This window comes from Solenopsis invicta, chromosome 16, assembly GCF_016802725.1.
Source record: "Solenopsis invicta isolate M01_SB chromosome 16, UNIL_Sinv_3.0, whole genome shotgun sequence".
Taxonomy (NCBI): Eukaryota; Metazoa; Arthropoda; class Insecta; order Hymenoptera; family Formicidae; genus Solenopsis; species Solenopsis invicta.
This window is the reverse complement of record NC_052679.1, coordinates 14480107-14500611: the sequence shown is the minus strand read 5'-3', so window position 1 is coordinate 14500611 and position 20505 is coordinate 14480107. Positions and strand designations below refer to the sequence as shown.

At 29.5% G+C, this 20505-nt stretch overlaps 1 protein-coding gene across 12 annotated transcripts in view; it reads left to right on the top strand.

The window, feature by feature from the left end:
- The window catches only part of LOC105197366 (histone-lysine N-methyltransferase 2C), a 75284-nt gene that overhangs the window by 32679 nt on the left and 22100 nt on the right, over positions 1–20505 (top strand). For 6 of the 12 annotated variants that reach the window (XR_005576599.1, XM_026137690.2, XM_039459045.1 and 3 more), the window contains 11 exons: positions 626–761; positions 1502–1605; positions 1860–2475; positions 2594–2773; positions 3055–3261; positions 5354–5635; positions 6386–6868; positions 11418–11608; positions 15063–15203; positions 18806–19160; positions 20267–20454. Coding sequence is in view for 11 of the 12 variants with exons in the window: in XM_026137690.2 (XP_025993475.2) it covers positions 626–761; positions 1502–1605; positions 1860–2475; positions 2594–2773; positions 3055–3261; positions 5354–5635; positions 6386–6868; positions 11418–11608; positions 15063–15203; positions 18806–19160; positions 20267–20454 (2883 nt within the window). In the remaining variant the exon portion in view is untranslated. The remainder of the gene's footprint in view (positions 1–625; positions 762–1501; positions 1606–1859; positions 2476–2593; positions 2774–3054; positions 3262–5353; positions 5636–6385; positions 6869–11417; positions 11609–15062; positions 15204–18805; positions 19161–20266; positions 20455–20505) is intronic. The other 6 variants (XM_039459047.1, XM_026137686.2, XM_026137687.2 and 3 more) reach the window with 5 other exon arrangements.

Genomic DNA, 20505 nt, shown 5'->3' with positions numbered 1-20505 from the left:
TTAGTTGTATATTATTTTAAAAATGTTTATGCAAAATACGACCAAAAATTTGAAAATATATTTACTTTTCTTATAATGAAAATAGTACGAGGTGAAGGGAGTTAAGATTTATTTCTTAGATTTTTCTTGTTTGAATATTTTTTCAGACTTTTGGTCGACATATACATGAATATTTTTTATTGGCTGATTGTATAATTAGTGCTTTATATTTGACTGTGCTTTATGAAAAAAAAGGTCATTACATTTTAAAATTGATTTCCTGACAATAATTTATTTTGCATATGTAATTGTATAAATATGTACAAATATTTTTATAAATGTCGGATATATGTTTATTAAATTTTACATTGAATATAATTGCGAATGACATTCAACAAAATAATTATAAGTTTAATAATTTTTTATAAAAATATTACAATAAAATTAAATAAAAATTTAATGAAAATACTAAAATTAATAATTTTATAATACATTTAATTTTTCTTTAATGTATTTTTTATTGATATAACTCTTAATAAATATAGTTCTAATAAAGCAATAATTTTATTAAAATGAATTATATCAAATGTAATGACTTTCTTTAAAAAATAGTTTAAAAATTATATGTGTAATTGATTTTTAATAGGAACAGGATAGATTATCAAACAGAGATCGATCTACCAGAGAAGCTGAACAGGAAAGACAATGGAAACAATTGCAAGCCTTACGTCATCAACAAGCACAATTGCAACAGCAGGTTATCCATGAACAACGTGTCCATGGTAAATCTAATATATTAAATTTTATTATAATTTAGAACATTATTCAGTCTTTTTTCTTGTATTTTCACTTTTTATGTAATAGAAATTTGTAAAAATAATTATTGAAAAATCAAAGTTAAAAGAAAAGATTTTTATATCGTTAAACAGTTTTATTATATAATTTATTTTATTATATTATTAAAAATATAAAATTTCAAATAATATAAGTAGTCAAGCTTGTGTGAGTGCATAACAGAAAAACAAAAATAATTAGGCCTTTAACGAGCGAAATTTATTTCAAATACACTTAGAAATATGACATCTAACTATATAAAAAATAAACAATATAATAATTATATAAAGCCAGAGAAAATTATTTAAGTTACTAGTACATTAATCAATCGCGTTTCTTGCTGCACAGAGCCTTTATCAGTGAGATTTAATTAATGACTTGTAACTTAAATAATTTTCTCTGGCTTTATATAATTATTATATTGTTTATTTAATATATTGTTAAATATCATATTTCTAAGTGTATTTGGAATAAATTTCGCTTATTAAAGGCCTAATTTTTGTTTTTCTGTTATAAAATTTTAGTTTATTTTATTAATCTAAGTTATATTGAGAGTGGGAGAAATACAATGAAAAATTGAACTTATTTTTATTTAATATATTAATACAAATAAAGAACAAACTGTTATATTAACATATATTTCTATGATATAATTATAAATTTCAATACATATTTTTTACATTTAAAGCGATTGCCAGAGTACATAGACAAATAAGCGAAGAAAATACACCTCAACTAACTAGTGATACTACACCTGCGTTAACAGCACAATTACAAGTTTCCACGGCGCAAGTAAGTCTATTTTCTACTAGATTATACATATCTTAATTAATAAAATACTTTAATAAAGAATTTATTTATATTATTTTATCAAGAACAAAATATGATGCACGTTGTTACGTGCAAATTGTGCGAAACTTTAACCATCAATATATTTACAAATTAGAAATTTTTTAAATAAAATATAAAAAATATAAGTATTGTATAAAATAATTTGTAACCTAGTGTAATAAAAGTTAAATATCAATTTAAAAATTTTGATGCAGGATACAAGTCAACTGACTTCCTTAGCTTCTCCTTCCCGCAGTACCTTTGCTACGCCTTCACTCAAGACTCCCCGCAGTATCACACCTCAATCACCCCATCATCAAACTATGGTACGACTGCCTGCGCAAGCTTCTTGTCGTGGGATACGTCCAGGTTTTCCTCAACCACCGTCTCCTTTCTCACCGCAGGCACCTCAGTCACCCCATGACTTTCCACAGTCCCCTGCCTCCTCTCAACCTTCTCAGGAATCACATTTTCAGCGTTTCGAGGGTAATGTCTCAACTCCTGCATCTCCCTATTCATCACCCCAGACGCCAGGTACACCTCGTACCCCTGTGTTTAATCCTCCGCGACCTCCCGTTTATGCTCCTCCCCCTCCTCCCCCTACAACATCACGAACTCCTGATCCTTACAGCCAACCACCTGTCACTCCTACTCCCGTCCCTGCTGCACCTGGCTATCCTTCTCCCAGAAGTTCTGAAACTCCTCGACCACCTCAGGAACAAGAAGTGGCCTTTGCACAACAACCGGAAGTCAATAGACAGTTGAGGGATTTATTGCAGAGGCAACAATTTAGTAAGAAGATTGAAGGAGTTGGCGCTAATTGGGTTCAAGGTATTTTTTATTTTATTTTATAATACCTAATTATTGAATATGAGTTATGTATTTTCTGAAGCCTAATTAAACTAAAATTTAATCAAAATTACATTTTAATTATTTTTGCATAATTTAGATGGACAAAATAATACGGAGAACAACCAACAACAGTTTGAATCGAGTCATGTGCAGCTTCAGCAACATTCTCAAGTACAAAATAATTCTAGTGAAGGCACTTTTAGACATCCACTTCCGCCAGGCATTGTTAGGCCTAGAATGCCGATTCAACCGAATGTCTTAATAAGAAATTCCATTGGTATGAATAAAATATTTTTTATTTATTAATTTCCAATATATAAATATTAATTTTTATTATACTTTTATATATAATAAATATCATTTGTTGTATAATATTTATTAAATTTCTACATAACATTTATATAATATTAAAATATTTTAACATTTCAATATTCTCAAAAAATTAATTATATTTATTTCAATTACTTAAGAAAATTTATTGATTTTTACGTAAAATATTTTGATTTTTGAAGTAAAGTTTTGATGTGAAGTTTTTGTGTGTTTGATGTATGAATTTAGGAATAAATGCGCGACATCCTGCAGCAGGAAATATTCAAAATCCGATTGACCATCGTAGTAGGACGCTACTGCAGAATAGGCCTCAAGTAGCCAATATTCCTGGTCAACAAAATTTCCAGGCAACTCAAAGCCTCCAAACACGAATGCCAGCTGTGAGAAATGCTATTTCTGAGTCTTACGACATTTTACAGCAACAGAGATTTACAGGTAAATTTAAAAAAATAATACATTATGTACCCCAGAGCCGAGCTTTGCCGTTCTCGACTGAGGACGATGTTTTCAGTACGAGGCGTAGCTACGCGCGCGCAGCGTAGCCGAGTACTGAAAACAGCGTCCGAACGCCGAATACGCCGTGTCGTATTTGTTGCGTGAGACTTTTGGCAAAGTGTCGATGCGTGCACTGTTGGCCAATTCAGCAAGCTCCGGCGGCGTGCACTGCATCAATTCTTCTTTTTCTTCGTTCTCCATTCTTCAATTGCTTGAAAACGCACAAGGCGTTACTGAACACTTCGACGCGTGGCGTTTTTCTGTGACGATTACAGGTTATGAGAGCTCAGTGTACTACCTTTGCTCATGCATTTGACTCTACGTTCAGCGCATGCGTCACGAAACGTGCGGAGTCACGTGACAAAAGTGCGCATGCGGAACCGTACGAGAATATTGATTTTGCTTATTTTGCCGTCTAAGGATGGCAATATCCCCCATCCCAAAGATTGCTCATTTATGGCTATGTTACTAACTGTCCCGCAATGTCGCGAAAAACGTGTTTCCTTTGCATAAATGTTTATTCACAACTACTAAAGATATTTTGCAACACATTTTCGAAAAAAATGATTTGGATAATTGTTTTATCTTTAAAAGACTGAAAGTAACGATTTTACAGATGTCACTTTTTTATATAGGTACATTTTAACTGAAAATTGAATAAATGGAAAACAAGAGATATTAAAAATTTAATATTTTTTGTATTATAAAATAGGGTGGAGAAAGGTTTAAGAAAATGTGTAATTGTCTTACTTGCAAAATGATTGCAATTGCTCAATGTTATTATTTACAAATAATAATGTATCACGATTTGATCTATAACAAACAAAATTTTTATCATTTGTGTGCCAAATACTAAAAAAGTATGTAGAGTTTTCCAAAAATATTTCTGGCAAAATAAACACTTGAAAAAACCATTTTTTGCCAAAGATTTTCATATAACAATGTTAATTGCAAAAAAGTTTTTAATATGTCGCAAAAATCCTTACGTACTTTTTTAGATTTTATATAAGAGAGTATCCACTCTAAATTTTTAAGAAATTGGAAAATGTAAAAATTATGTACAACACCAACTTTAAATAAGTTATTTAGAAAAAAATACATAAAGTTACTATTAAAGTTACTATCTTTTTGTTTATAAAAAAGTGAAATCTTAATTTTACCTTTAGTCTGTTATTTTTGGACCGTACAACTGTTTTTCCACTTGTTCGTTAATTGCATCTATCTTTTTTTAGTAGTTTTTTGTTAGATATGCTTATACATATTGGCAGAATTCAACGGCTCGGAGCTGCTCAACAGAACGGTGACACGCTTTACCGAATTGGCTCTTGTGATATGAAACCATCGAATTTTTTTTTATTGAAAATTGGACTTATATTTTTTAATCTATAAACTATAGATTTAAGTAACAAAAAACATAATTTTTTTAAACTGCTAAGGTGATCTAACCTTTTATTCTTTAATCTCTTTTTCAGCATTTTATATAAATTGTAATTTACAAGTGTTAAACAGTTTCCATGTTCCACAAATACAAAATACAATATACAGGGTGTCGCAAAATATTTGTTTATGCTCTCGTTGATAGAGCAAGTCATACTGAGAAGAAAAGACCATTTTTCATTATTTGCAATACTTTATTAATAAAAATTAGTAAAGTTCGGCAAATAAGCGCATATTTTCCCTGCCCATTGCATGCAGGGACCCACCGCCCGTCGATCGCCAACAATAGGCAGCCGTGGGAGGCGGCGCGATGAGGCGAGTAAGACAGTCATTGTTGCTTCTCGCCTGCCGCGGCTGCCTATAGTTTGGCGACCAACAGGCGGTCCCCGCATGCGGTGGATAGGGAAAGTACGTGCTCATTTGCCGAATTTATTAATTTTTATTTTGGTAATTATTGCGAATAATGAAAAATGGTAAAAGGATTTTTCTTCTCAGTATGACTTTCTCTATCAACCAACGAAAACATGAACGAATATTTTGCGACACCCTGTATAAATTAAAAATTTTTATAAAATAAAAAACATTTTTTTTTAAGATGTAAATCAAGCGCAGGGCCAGCGCGTCGCGCGGACGCAAGACAATTTAAACCCAGGTATTCGCATGTTGAGCTCTGCTCCAGGGATGGTTCGTCCACCACTCGTCTCTACGACGATGAGTGATACTGCGGGAGTTACTAATTCAGAAGCATCTGAGATTCCTGACAATGTGACAGCTGAATTGGAAAAATTAGAACAAGAAGGAGCTGGTCCGATAGTTGAAGTCGAGGGAGTCAGTGCAATATTGGGAGATTTGGCTGATGATGATGATGAACTGCTCGGTATGTCTGTTGTACAAAAAAAAAAAAAAAAAAAAAAATGTAAAAAACATTAAAAATTTAAAAATTTTAAATTAAATAAAACATTATTTTGTATAAATCAATTTTAAAACAAGAGTTGAAAGTGAGTTTCTTATATAAATTAATAGAACATTCATAAGGCCGCGTTTATAAAATTTATGTCCAAGGGCTTGTAATTTTCGAACGTTCCAATTGTCTCCCCTTAATTATTTACTGTATAAACAGTAAATAATCAAGTGACATTTTTAATATCTATTAAACTATTAGGTGTATAAATTAATTTGGGCTAGAAAATTCTTTATGCGAATTTTTTTTCAGACCTAACTCAGTCGAATTTGTTCCGGTCGCCCAAATATTATCTGGCTAACACACATTTTAAAATAGTGGAAGAGAACCGAAAAAGTCTTGAAAACTTTATTGGTTTAAAACTGCCAAGTTTGTTTTGCGAGAGTATTTGTCAACTGCTCTATAGATAGGACAAAATTATTGAAAATAATGGAAATTATTTTTGAAACATTAAACCTCTTTTTGATTTAATGTGAATAAATTTGGACTTTTATGAAAATGCACTGAATTAAGTTATATACTATTTAGCGATGAGGACAAATATTTAAAAAATTAAACTTTTACATAAAATATCTCTGGCACTTCGACACTTTAAGGCTTTAGCCTTAAAAGCCCAAAGATAAAAAGCATTACTACACATTTAAAACTAAGAATTTGTTCTTGAAGCTGAAATGGGAGCGGATTTCAACATTTTGGAATATGCGGATCCTGAACTGGACACGATTGCGGGTGGGGAGAAGACTAATATTCTTGATTTGGATCTCGAGCAAGTTGAAGTTGACTCCAAAGACGATAAACAAAAGAAGGAAACTAGAGACGTAGATCAGAAACCAGACTTGACTAGTTCATCTTCTGAAATCACTGATTCCTGTTCTACGAGCACGAATTTGACTCTAACAGAAAATTCCAATGTCCCGACAATAACATCATCGCAGGCGACACCGCAAGCAATGCAAGCGCAAGTAGTACAACTGCATCAACAAGTACAACAAGCGGCAGCGATGGGCCGGCCAATGCCACCTGGAACAAGATTGGTTTCACCAGATGGAGCGGTTTGTGGAGTGGTGACTTCCACAAATACGGTAACTGTGAGTTATCCATCGAGTTTCCCCGGACATCCGCAGAGACTTTCGCAAGCGCATATACAAGGTAAATTTTAGAAAAAAATATTTGTAACATTATATTTTACAATTATCCTGCTTATTAGTGAAAACAATAAGTAAACTTATTTTAAATTACGTAAACATATTTAGAACGATTCAAAGACAAAATTCAGATCTGATGTTCCGCAGTTGGTTTGTTTTTATTGTTTTTAAATGGCAAATTGAGATAAACTATGATTCTACTGATCTTTAAAAAAATTGACAATTGCATTTTTTTGCAAACATAAGATCAACGGAATTAAATTCAATAGTCATTGTTGAATATTCTGTCAAGTAAATTAAAATAAATCTCTTCTAAAAGTTTGGTATTTTCATTGGTATTTATTCCATATTTTTGGGCTTTGATGTGAATTCTTTCTTTATTAATTGTTTAAAATAATTTGATTTGTAATCTACTATTTTAACATTTTCTCAATCAAAAGTATAATTATATTTGATCATATCCATTCGTGAAAACAGAATGTTTTTGAGATCTCTTGATTAATATTTGTTTTGTGCTCTGAAATTTGTGTTTAATTGTGTTTTTGTCTATATACGATGCATCTCAGTTTTTGTATAATCATATACAGGGTGTCCCAGAAAGCTCGGATCTTCTTTTAAAAGTGGATTTCTTGGAACATTTTAAGAAAAAATTCTAATACAAAAATGTCAAGGGTACAATGGTTTTTAAATTATTCGCAATTAAAGTTTACGAATCACACAACTGACATTTCGCGCGCTCAGGTATAGTGACATGACATGGTACCACAAGGGTATCTCTTAACAATGAGGTTGTCATATAAACACGCAGTGACATTTATATTAAGAAATTAATACTGTATGAAACATATTACTACATTACATATACATAATTACATTTTCAACAAAATATTAATTCAATAGCACAATGTTACGATAGCCATTTGAGCTGTTAAAATAAATTGATTACCATGTTCATATAATAAGAATTTTTATGGTAATGTATCAATATTTTCAATATTTTATTAAAATTACTATTAAAAATGTAAATCGGTAATTTGATGTAAATGCGAAAATGTCAAATAGATATAATTTGATATGTCTGAATTCTACTTTATCAATATATTCAATCTTTTTCATATTATCGCATAAATTATCAATATTATCGATATGTTACCATAAAATTCCTATTATATGAACATGCTAATGAATTTATTTTAACAGCTGATTCAATGGCTATTGAAACATTTTGTTATTGAATTGATATTTTGTTGAAAACGTTAATTATGCAAATATAATGTACAAGTATGTTTCCTACAGTAATAATTTCTTAATATAAATGTCATATTTATATGATAACCTCAATGTCAAGAAGTACCCTTGTAGTACCTTGTCATATCACCATGCCTGAGCGCGCGAAATGTCAGCTCTGTAATTCGTAAACTTTAATCGCGAATAATTTGAAAACCATTATATTCTCGACATTTTTGTATTAGAATTTTTTTCTTAGAATGTTTGAAGGAATCCGCTCTAAAAAGGGGATCCGAGCTTTCTGGGACACCCTGTATATATATAAAGAGTAGGTAACTACCGCCCCTGGTTTTGTGGATTGATAGATTAAGTAAACCTGAGCAGAAAAGTCTTTTATCATTTTTTAATATTTGCCATACTTAACAAAATAAAAATTAATAAAGTCTGCGAATAAGCGCGTATCACCGCGCGCAAGGACCGCCCGCCGGTCGCCGAGACGTAGGCAGCCGCGGTTGTTGGCGCGGCGCGGTAAGGAGGGAAAAGCAGTAGTAGCTACGTCTCCGAGTTACTGTTGCCTCCTCACCGCGCCGCGCCTACAGCCGCGGCTGCCTACGTCTTGGCGACCGGCGGGCGGTTCTTGTGCACGGTGATACGCGCTTATTTGCAGACTTTATTAATTTTTATTTTGTTAACTATGGCAAATATTAAAAAATGGTAAAGGACTTTTCTGCTCAGTTTTACTTGATCTATCAATCTACGAAACCAGGGGCGGTAGTTACCTGACACCCTGTATATATGTGTGTGTGCGCGTGTGCGTGCGTGCGTGCGCACGTGTGTGTGTGTGTGTGTGCGTGTGCGTGTGCGTGTGTGTGTGTAACGTTATTGTTTAAATTAATCGAACTTTTGACCTTATGTTTTAATGAAACTGTTTAATCTATTCAATCTATATTCAATCAAAAATTATTTTTATTTATTTCTGAAGCAACAAAAAAGCCTAGAGTTAAATAATATGCTACTTTGATTCTGCATATATATTAGCTTAACTAGTCGTCCACAAATTGACCACACAATGATTTTACATATTATGATTCAATATATTATAATTCTATTTATGTTATTATTGATTTAATTACGATTACTAAAGGCTAAGCACAATCGAAACATGGTGTTTAACAATCCTTAAATTTCCTTAGATCCTGGAATTGTCTTCAAATTTAATATATTCTAGAAAACTCCTAGAAAATTTCTGGAATTTTAGGACCTGAAATATTTGTTACTTTTTTTCTTTCTAAAAAAATCGAATCTCTATTTTATTCACAATGAGCATGCCTGGTATAAAGAAACGATTGCAAAAGAAAAAGAAAATCAAACGAAAGCATTATATGATATTAAAGAGTCGCGATAAACTTGTAAAAGAATTAAAAAATAAGAAACAACTAATTTTAAATAAAGCTTAAAAAGCAAGTGTGGACATTAAAAATCAAAGTGATATTTTAATGAAACGACAATAAATTTATAATTCGTAATTATAAATTTATAATTATAGATTAAATTTTTAAAGTACAATAAGGCAAGTTACTAATTAAACTACTAAGAAAACTTAAATTTAATGTTTTAAATTATAAAATAGAATATAATAGAGAAAATATCATTTATATTGAATGTCTGATGTTTTTCATAAAGCAGTAAATAATATTGTTCTAAATTTTTTAATTTATTTATTATATAGAATCTTAATTTGAATACATACTATTACAATATAATATTACCAATGAAAATTAAGTAATGAAAATTAATTGTTCTGGGAAAATAAGAATTTTTATCCTGGAATGTCCTGGAAATATCCTTGAACTGGCACGCTAGACACCATGTGAAACTAATCTTATTTCGTTATATTATTAAAATTAGTATATATTTTTATTTTAAATCTATTATTTAACATCCTTGGATTTGCTCGTCGTTGGCCCATTCTAAATATTTATTTATTATATATTTATCTTGGAATTAAAATGCTAAATTTGTTTGCATAAAAAATTATATTTTACAAATATCTCGAATTAATTATGGATGTAATATTATAGTTAAAAAAACCACTTTTTTTTTAAATCGCTTGAAAAAACCAGAAAAATCCTCTTTTCCTTTGAAAAATCGCTAATTTTGCTATGTAAATGACGTGTTAATTTTACAGTATTATTAAAATAAGACATCTTGTATAAGCGTTGGAATTAATGTTAAGCTAATTTGTTTATTCATACTTGGAATATTACATTACTCGAGATTTAATAATTATTAATTATTAAACCAACTAGTAAGAACGAATGTAATTGGAACAACTAGTTAAAATTAATATTTATGTTAATTATTTTGTATTTTGAATATTAGTAATTATCAAAACGCATAGAGGTTTTAAAAATGTATTTGAAATTAATGTATTTGATTTAAAAGAATACATTAATTCTGTTTTTATTTATTTTTGTGGTTTGCTTTTTGTTTCCGTCGTACTTACGTTATCATAAATAGAAAGAAAAAACTTATGGACAAAAACTTAAAAATAGAAACTTACATTAATATAACTTTATACGGACCATTTTCTAGTCACTTCTCAATACAGATTTTTAAGTCTAGTTCGCCATACTTTGATCCAGTGAACTCTTAAAGTGTAATCTTATTTTATAGTTTACTTTTTTCTGTATATTGTTATAAATTTAATTATTCCAAATCATTTTTTTTACCTGCTATTATTTAATGAACATATTATTTAGACTATATATTTTTAATTTTTATAATACCAGCTTTAAAATATTAATTAAAATGAAAGTGACAAGATGAAAAATCGAGCTGTTTCATAGATCGGAGTATGACGAACTACGGACTCGAAAATAAGTGTGGCGAGCTAGGATTGAGAAATTATTGTAAAATAGGTAACTTTGATACTGATGAGGTATCATCATAGTACAATACTTTTTAAAATTTTTCAATAAATTTTTTTACCCCTTGAGAAATAAACCGAAAAAATTCGCGGAAAAATGAAAGAAAATAGGCTTTTTTCCAAGCTTTTAAAACTATAACTATAATATACAATCTTTGATCTAATGTTTATTGTACAAAATAATAAATAATTCTGTATAACCGAGAGGGTTTCCGGATGGATGCCATGTGCGTGTTAGGCACTTTGCCAACGTTTCGCAAACATTGCAGCTTTCTCGGTTAACGATATCAATGGCCACGAAAGCTTCAAGACTGGAATAATTCTGTATATTAATACTTGTATTGTTTTATGAAATCTTCAATTTTGATGTTTAATATTTACAACATTTTTCTTATAGTCACGCAACAACAACGACTGGGCATGCGAGTAGCGGCGGGGATGCCAAATATGGCTGGCAGAGTAGTTGCTGTAAATCACATGATTGGTCCTCGGATGCCATTGGCTCCACCGCCGCCACCACCACCTCCACCACCTCCGCCACCACCCCCTTATCCGGGACCACCACCGCCGTATCCTGGACCGATACAAGTAAGTGTCTATGTTTATGTTAGTCTTTCTGAAAAATTATGTATTGCTTTGATAGTTAATTTTTTTATGTAATTGTGAGAAAATCAAATTAATAAATTGAAGGAAAGAAACTAAAGAGACGAAATTGATAAATATATAATATGGTACTTTTGTTGAAAAAATATTTGGTAACTGTCTGTAGAATAAATGATTTAGGTAATTTTGAGTCATAAAGTTAAATATCTTGTATATGCGCGTGTAGGTGTGTGTTGCGTGCGCGCGTGCGTGCGTGCGCGTGCGTGTGTGTATGTGTGCATATAAGATACATATACACATATAGAAAGAATAAATATTTATATAGAAAATTTACAAAGTGTGAATGGAGAAAAAGAAAATATTTACAACTTAATGAAATATTAACAACGGGGTTATATTATCAATAATTCATATAATAATGAATAGTTAATTATATAACATGGTTTTTGTTAGTGTTTTATAATGTAAAAACATTTTATAATTGCATGTATAATATACATATATTTATGTATATATGTGTGTGTGTGTGTCAGTCAGTTTCGCATATCTGCTGAATTTATTTAAAAAATATTTTGCGTGGCTATGCAGTATCAAATACAAATAATTTTGCATAGTTTGCTAAGTTACAATTTTATGATAATAGATATTTTTAGAAATGTTTGTTAAGAAATTTTTAATTTGTAACTTTATTTGAAGTATACATATATGTATATGGAAGTTATATATATTTTTAAAGAATATAAAATAATTATGAAATAATTTCATAAAATAAGTTTTAATAATTACAGTAATAAATCACGAGGCAATTATTTAGTAAAACTTTAAAAATATTATTTAATTAATATATTTTTATTGAATTATATTTAAACGAAAGTGTATTTATAATAAAATTATATTTTATTTAAAAGAATTTGGTCAGAAAGCGAAACCAAGACTAAAAAATTTGTTGTGATTGTAAGCGTAGCTAAATAATAGACTTTTCAATGCCAAGAACATTTTCTATGTTAGAGACATTATAATTAATTTCTAATATGCGTATGTTAACAATAACAGTAATTGAGCTATCATCTTGTTATTTTTTATATAATTTTTTATTTTATTTTTTTATTTTTTTATAATTATAGTTTTTACCTACAAATTATTATAAGTAAAAGAAATATGGAAATACGTCTGAAATATTTAGAAACTTATTCAATTGAATCGATGTGAAGTCTTATATAAAAGATCATTTTTGAGATGAACATTTTTTTAAATGTAACATTTAATTTAAAACCTTTTAAATTTGTTTTGTAAAATTAATGATAAAAATTTTTTTCTTGTTTTTTAATTTATTTAAAAATTACTTAATGTAATTTGTCAATGCGAGCCTACGCGGTTGTTGGTGCGAATCTGGGATCAGTCAGGGACTTTGACTGGACCGAAACCGAAATCGATAACCGTATCCTAACCGTTTTTTTTTTATGACCGAAACCGAAATATTGTTCAGGCTAATTGACCGTAACCGTAATCTGAGCGAAAATATTTTTCCGGTTTTTTCTTGTCAGATTTTTTAAAATGCTGTTAAAAATCATACTGAAGATCTGGTAAAAAAAAGGAGAAAAAGCGCGTGTAGTGTCGACTTCTCTCTCTATGAGATAAAAATAAGAGAAAAAGATACACGGCATCTATATTTTATCTTTTTATATTTTTTACGCTTCATGGATATGCAGTTGATTTTAATGTTTAATTTTTTCTTCAATTTGTGAACATAAAATAAATATGATAGAATAAGATCTTTGTAATGTTGAAACTAAATTTTTAAATCTGAAATTATATTTCAATTTTTCCGGCTTTTTTGGAGTACCAAAAAAGTTTGACAATTTTAATTGAACTTTTAAGACCGTCGATATTTACTTATAGGTTCTTGATAAATAACAATATTACAGGGTGTGTACGGAGGATTACTTTTTTATTTCTTTGCTTTTATTATGATAAATTGAGTAAGATTAATATATTATTTTATAGAAAAACATTAACCAAAAAAAAAAAACGGCAATTAATGCTGCAAATTTCTAAGAATGAAGTAAAACAAAAACAAAAAAAAAAAGATTTTCTAAGACTTGGAACCTCCATTGATTTTTAAACATTTTTATATTAAAAAAATGTAGTTTCTATTAAACAGGAATTTTTTATAATATGATATTTATACGTGTATTATTTTTATACATTATTATTTTTATACATTATTAAATTTTACAATAGGTAATTGTACATCTGTAATCGTAACCGAAAAAAACCGAAATCGAAACGATTACCGTTACTGTTATCAGTAACATGACCGTAACCGAAATCGAAAATTAGAAATAATCTTTGACCGTAACCGTAACCTAACCTAACCAAAATTTTATTTCGGGCAGGGTCCCTGATGCGAATACAATAAAGTTACTATATAAGAATTTCCGTTATCAGTAATAACAAATATAATTATAATTTTTTATACAATAAAATCAATGGCGCATGCAAAGTTATTACAATGTTATAGAGTCCAGACATTTCGATTCATGTGAATTCTCTTCAGTGAAATATCGAATAAAAACCGGAACAAATTTAACGGCTGTAAGCTATCCTCCCTCGTTATTCATTTACGTTTAAAATTTATGTTAGTCCAAATTTAAAAATTTGTCCGTAATTGAATCTTGAATTCTGGGAAAAGAGATCAAGCTTAATGTGTGTGTAATAAGTTTACACACACATTACAGTAATGATTTTTATTACTGTAAACTTATTACACATACTGATTGTCATTACTGTAAATTTATATTATGTACTGAATATCATTATTGTAAACTTATATTACATACTGATTGTCATTATTGTAAACTCGTATTATACACACATTAATCTCTCTTCTCAGAATTCAAGATTCAATTATGGACAAATTTTAAATTTTGGACGTAAATAAGTGACGAGGGAGGAGAGCCGTTAAATTTGTTCCGATTCTTGTTTGATATTTTACTGAGGAGGATTCACATGGATCAAAACGTTTGGACTCTATAACATTGTAATAACTTTGCATGCGCCATCGATTTTGTTGTATGGAAAATTAAAATTATATTTGTTATTACTAATGACGGAAAATCTTATATAGTAACTTTATTGTATTTGCACCAACAACCGCGTAGGCTCACATTGACAAATTAATTTGAGTTATTTTTAAATTCGGAGCCAATACATTTACATTAGTTTTAATTTATTTATATTGACAAAAATTTTGTTTTATCATTCTCGTTTTTATCATTCTGATATTTTAACTTTGTTGATTAATTATGTGATATAAATCAGTATAAATTTGGGAAATGTCTAAATGGCAATGTAAAGGTGTGGTAAGAAAACTGGCTGATGTTTTTGGCCTGGGTGTGCAAGTTTGCGATATGCATTTGGTGTTGGTGCATGTGTTTAGATGGGACTATGCCCGGGTGGTGGTGGTGGGCGAGGTATGACGCGACCTGTGGTTCATATGACGGGGCACCAGGTACCGGTGGCGGGTCCGCCGATGGGACCTGTGGTGCCGCATCCTCATCGAAGACCTTTGCTTCTGCAGGTGAGCAAGATTCGGGGCATTTTAATATTAATACAAGAACAAATAAATCCAAATATAAATCTTCATTTTATATTTAACTTTTGGAGAATTTTTTTCTTTTAATATTTTAGAGTATAATTAAAAAATAAACAATTTACCTATTGTGGAACATATTATGTTCTAATTAGAATAATTAATATAGCAAAATATTTTCTTATTTATTTATTAATATACGTATATAATATACATATATAACATAAAAAGTTTTTATTTTTTCTAGGCCTTTTGGCTCAAAAACTTCCATTTTATGCCAAAAGTACACCCCTAAATTTTTATAAAAAAATATCAAAATTTAGAGGTCGTTAGTGAATGATTTTTAAATCAATTTTCGATTTTCTTTAATACATGTGTGAAAATGACTTTCGGGACATAATCCGGGTTTTAAATGTGGTACTTCATTTTTTTTTTGGTCGCTAAATATGATGCAATTATTTATTTAGCTCTACAATATACACCTTAAGAAATATATTAACCCGATTAATTCTAAAAAGTGACCAAATTTCGAATTTAAAGTTGATTTTAGCAAGATTTCACGCGTTTAAATGGGTTATTACAACTTTTGTAGTTGTAGATCTGTTTCAGATCAAAATCCAGTTGGAATTTTTCCGGGATTTTCTTCAATAGTTGCATTTAACTGAACTATAGTATGTTTATAAGGATAGAACAAATTTTTTTACAAGCTCTAAAGTATACCACTTTGTGGTCTTGACATCTTCAAATTAAATGTTTCAACTTAACAATAAAAAAACTCTTTATTAAGATAATGAAATGAGTACATACGAAAATATGTTTTAATTAATTTTAATAAATCAAAATAAAAACAAAAATAAAGATGGGAATTTGAATTGAATTTATTTATCTTCAGCATATAAAGCTAAGAAGGGGATTTGGTTTACGATTGATACTTATACCTTTATGATACTTCATCCATCCATATTTTTACATATTTATCGGTGCTAACTGTACCTCCCTATACCTATTCTTTTACCTACCCTACCTCTTGTACCTATGCCTATACCCATGTCTAATACTCTTTTTATCTTACATCTTAATTTTCTTTCTCCGTACCTCCATTTCTCCGTTTCTCCCTTTCTTCTTCTTAGTTTTTCTTCCACCTTTATTTTCTCTTCTCTTTCTTCTCTTTTTTACTTCTTTTTCAAACATCTTATCAGCCTCCTTTTTTTTCCCAACTTTCTAAATTACTCAGTTGCTGTGTCATTTCTACATCCACCTCTGCCACCTTGTTTCATACAATTATTTCTATTTCCTTTTTCTCCTATTTCATCTTATTTAACTTTTTCTTCAACCTCTGTAAACTCAATCTCCAAAGGCAAGAGATCCGGTTCCATTCCTATTGTCTCCTACTTCTCTCTACCTCCATATTTTGTCTTTTATTCATTTTACTATATTCTTCTAAATTCTTTTTTTACTTCCTCTTTTTTTTCTTTTTACTTCTTTTTCAACACTTTTTTAAAATTCCATCAGTTTCCTTTTCTTCCAATTTTTCCAAATTTCTCTTTCATTTCTGCGTACATCTCTATTGCTTTCTTGTTCTATACAGTTATTTCTATTTTCAGAAATGAAATTTTAATGGGATTATAATTTATGATCAAGATAATTTGTAATAAACTATCACAAGTCTTGTTAATAATATAAATAAAATTCCGAAAAACTCATTATTTTAAATAGTGAGAAACTATTATTTGAAATAATGATTTCTTCAGAATTTTATTTACAAGATTTTTGAAGTTTCGAACATTTGTTGTGTGAAGACTGAATGAGATAGGAGGTTTGGACTAAGGGGGGGGGGGTGGTAAAAAGTTTGAAATTTTTTTTGATTGAGATAGTTGATTAATTTCGTCAATTAGAATTCGAACGGGACGGCAGTAAAGTTTTGTCTGTGAGACTGCCACATTGTGTGAGTGAAATTTTTTGGTGAGAATCTTATATTTAAAAAACCGAACAAAACACGTCTGAAGGTGCGGAACAGGTTTGTTCGCACATGTTGCTCACATACTCTGTCTAAAGTTAGAATACTATACATATAGTGCTGGATTATAGTGTGGAAAAAAGGGCTTTTGCGCAAGATTCGAAATGTATCATAAAACACATTAATTTCCCATTTTAGACACCTTGAGTTAATCAAAAATACCTCATATTTGTCTTGTTACATAATTATACTTTTTAATAGAAATGACAATGACATAATTTTGTTTGAAAGAATAACTTTTTAGCTTTAAAACGCTGTATTATAAAATCCTTAAAAGTTTTTTATTGCAAAGATATGATAAAAAAAATTAAGTGGATTTTTAGACACCCAAAAATACCTCATATTCTCCTTATTATATAATTATACTTTTTAAAAGAAATAACAATGCCATAATTTTTTTGAAAGTACGACCTTTTAGCTTTAAAACGCCATGTTTTAAAGTTTTTAAAAGTTTTTTGTGACGAAGATCTGATTTTTTAAAGGAAAGGTGGATTTTTGAACAATTTTTTATTTTTGCTTAATGGTTTTTCTTTTATAATTTCACAATAAATCGTTTTTTGGCAATGTCGATTGTGCAGTCATATTTCTGAGATTCTGAACTTTCATTTGAAAGAGAAAAAAGATTATTGAAAAATATTGATTAAAACCAAAGTTATAGCTTCTCAAAGTTGAAAAAGTCCAGAATCTAAAAATGTATTTATGTATTTTATAGGAGTATAAGGGTTAAAAATTGTTCACTAGCGATTCTAAATCTTAATATTTTTTGACATTTTAGGAGTTTTCTTTTGGCATGAAATGAAAGCTTTTGGAGCCGAGAGGCCGAGAAAAAATAAAAACTTTTTTACAGTATTTTATATATATATATATATATATATATAATATATACACACATATATGTACATATAATGATAAACGCTTAAAGGTTAAATGTAATTGATAAATTTTGTTGAAAAAATTTAATTCACATATTGAGTAAAATTTTATTATTTATTATAAAAGGAAAAAGTTGGTGGCATTTCCATCTTTTTGAATTTTTTGCTATATATTTAATTTATTATAGATTTTATGCACTTCTAAATGTTTGCATCCATATTGCACGAAACTAATTTTATTAACATTAGCAAAATTTGTGTTTTACTTTTTGCTTAATTTTTTTCTGAAAGCAATGTAATCCAGAATATTGCTTTTCTTTATAATTAACGCATCAATGTTGAAATTGTTTTGCACGTATCTTTGTGTATATTATTAATTAAACTAAATTTTCTTTTTTCTTTTTGTTATTTTTTTTTATTACGGAGATAAAATAAAAAACGATTTTATTGGAGATATAAGTCCAAATTAATTTGAAACAAATTGTATATTTATCATTTTGTATACGTTTATTGTTTCTACACACTCATACACACACACACACACACACACACACACACAGCGTTTTACTATTTGTATACATGTAGTTGTAATTTTATCTGACTTTACAATTTAATATTCAATTCTAATGCAATCGCAATTTTATAATCTTTAGCCCTTCAAAGTAGCACTCTATGTATCAAAAATCAACCTTGACTGTCAGCAGTCGTGTTCACAGGAGCAGCCATTATTGCTGGAGGAGCTGTTAGAGCAGGAGAAGCGGGAACAAGAAAAACAACAACAGCAGCAACAGCAACAACAACAACAGACTGATAATGTCACTGGGGGAAGTCTTTTGAGCGACAGTGATTTCGAAAAACTCAAAGCTGATGTTTTGGGTACCACGTCGCCTCCTCAAGGTATGGTACCCGTGATAAGACCACCTTGTACGGCGAGATCACCATCTGCACCTGTCACTAACTGGCAACAAAGTGGCGTAGTTGCTGATGGAACGGCAAAGCTGGTAACGGCACAAGTGGGGTCGAGACAGCCGATTGCCACCCAGACCCCGCCTGAACGTGAGTAGTCTTCCATTATTTGTTCTTTTAGTTTATTACTTAATGATCGAATTATTGATTTAAGTAAATTATTTTATTAAAATAAAAAGATAATTAAAGGTAAAATAAAAAATAAATTTAATCATAAAATTATACTTAGTGTTTATTAATTTTTAAACTTATTAATATTTTTTTGTGTGATTTTACATACAATTTCAAATTTGCTCGAATTGTATGCCATTACAGTTTTAAACGCAGCACTTAAATTAAGTTAGTAATATTATGAAATTAAATTGAAAATTAATTTAATATTACTGATGCCAACAAGCATCTTTATGATTTTCTCCTATTCTGGAAAAACTGGAAAGAATTTGTTGCGAAAAATATTACTTTGGTCAGAATTTGAACCTGGATATTTCTTTATTCGGTGCGAGTATCTTAGCCAATTCGATAATTGAGGCTAAAGTCTAAATCACATTAGCGATTGCCAATTGTGATTGACGATTAACGATTGAAATTTGAAATCAAGAAATTTTAGCTCGTTTTATTTTATTGGCCAAAACTCAATCTTTTAATCTTCAATCTTCAATTTTTAATTGCTAGTGTGATTTGGGCTCAAGACACTTCGAAAGACTTACTGTTTGGGGGGAGAGGGGAGAAAGAGAGGATCGCAGAGATGCTTGTTAGTATCGATAATATTAAATAGGTTTTCAATTCTATTTTGTAATATTACAGTTTTAATTTAATTTAAGAGCTGTGTTTGAATCAAAAGTAAGTACACAGTTCGAGAGAATTAGAAATTGTATGTAAAATCATACAAGAAACACAATTTTAGCAAAATTTAACTACCAGTGTTTAGACTTGTCAATTATTTCTGTTTTTACATAGCGATCGATGTATTCTTATTATTGGAATTTTATTTGGCTTATCCTCGATAATAAATTTTGTCTGAATAAAATATTACGTTTTATTTCATTATATTTAATTTTAATAATGCAGATATATTAATAATATAGTAAGATGTTTAATATACTTGTAATGTAGACATATTTTTTTTAGACGTATTCTTTTTTAAACATACTATAATAATTTTAGTTTATTTCATACGATTATTTGTATTGATTTAGCGAGAGTGGCTATTTTCAACATTCCTCAAAATCCAGCACCAGCGACTCCGCCAGAGGTTATAGTTACTGAGCAAGATCGGCAAATGCACATGCATTATGAACAATGGCTCCGTAATCAGAATGACTTATTGCTGCAACAATTAAAATATTATGAGACAGAAGTCCAAAAGCTTCGTAAAACAAAGAAGGTAAATAAATTTATAAATTAGTGCCATATTAACTAAAATTAATCAAATATT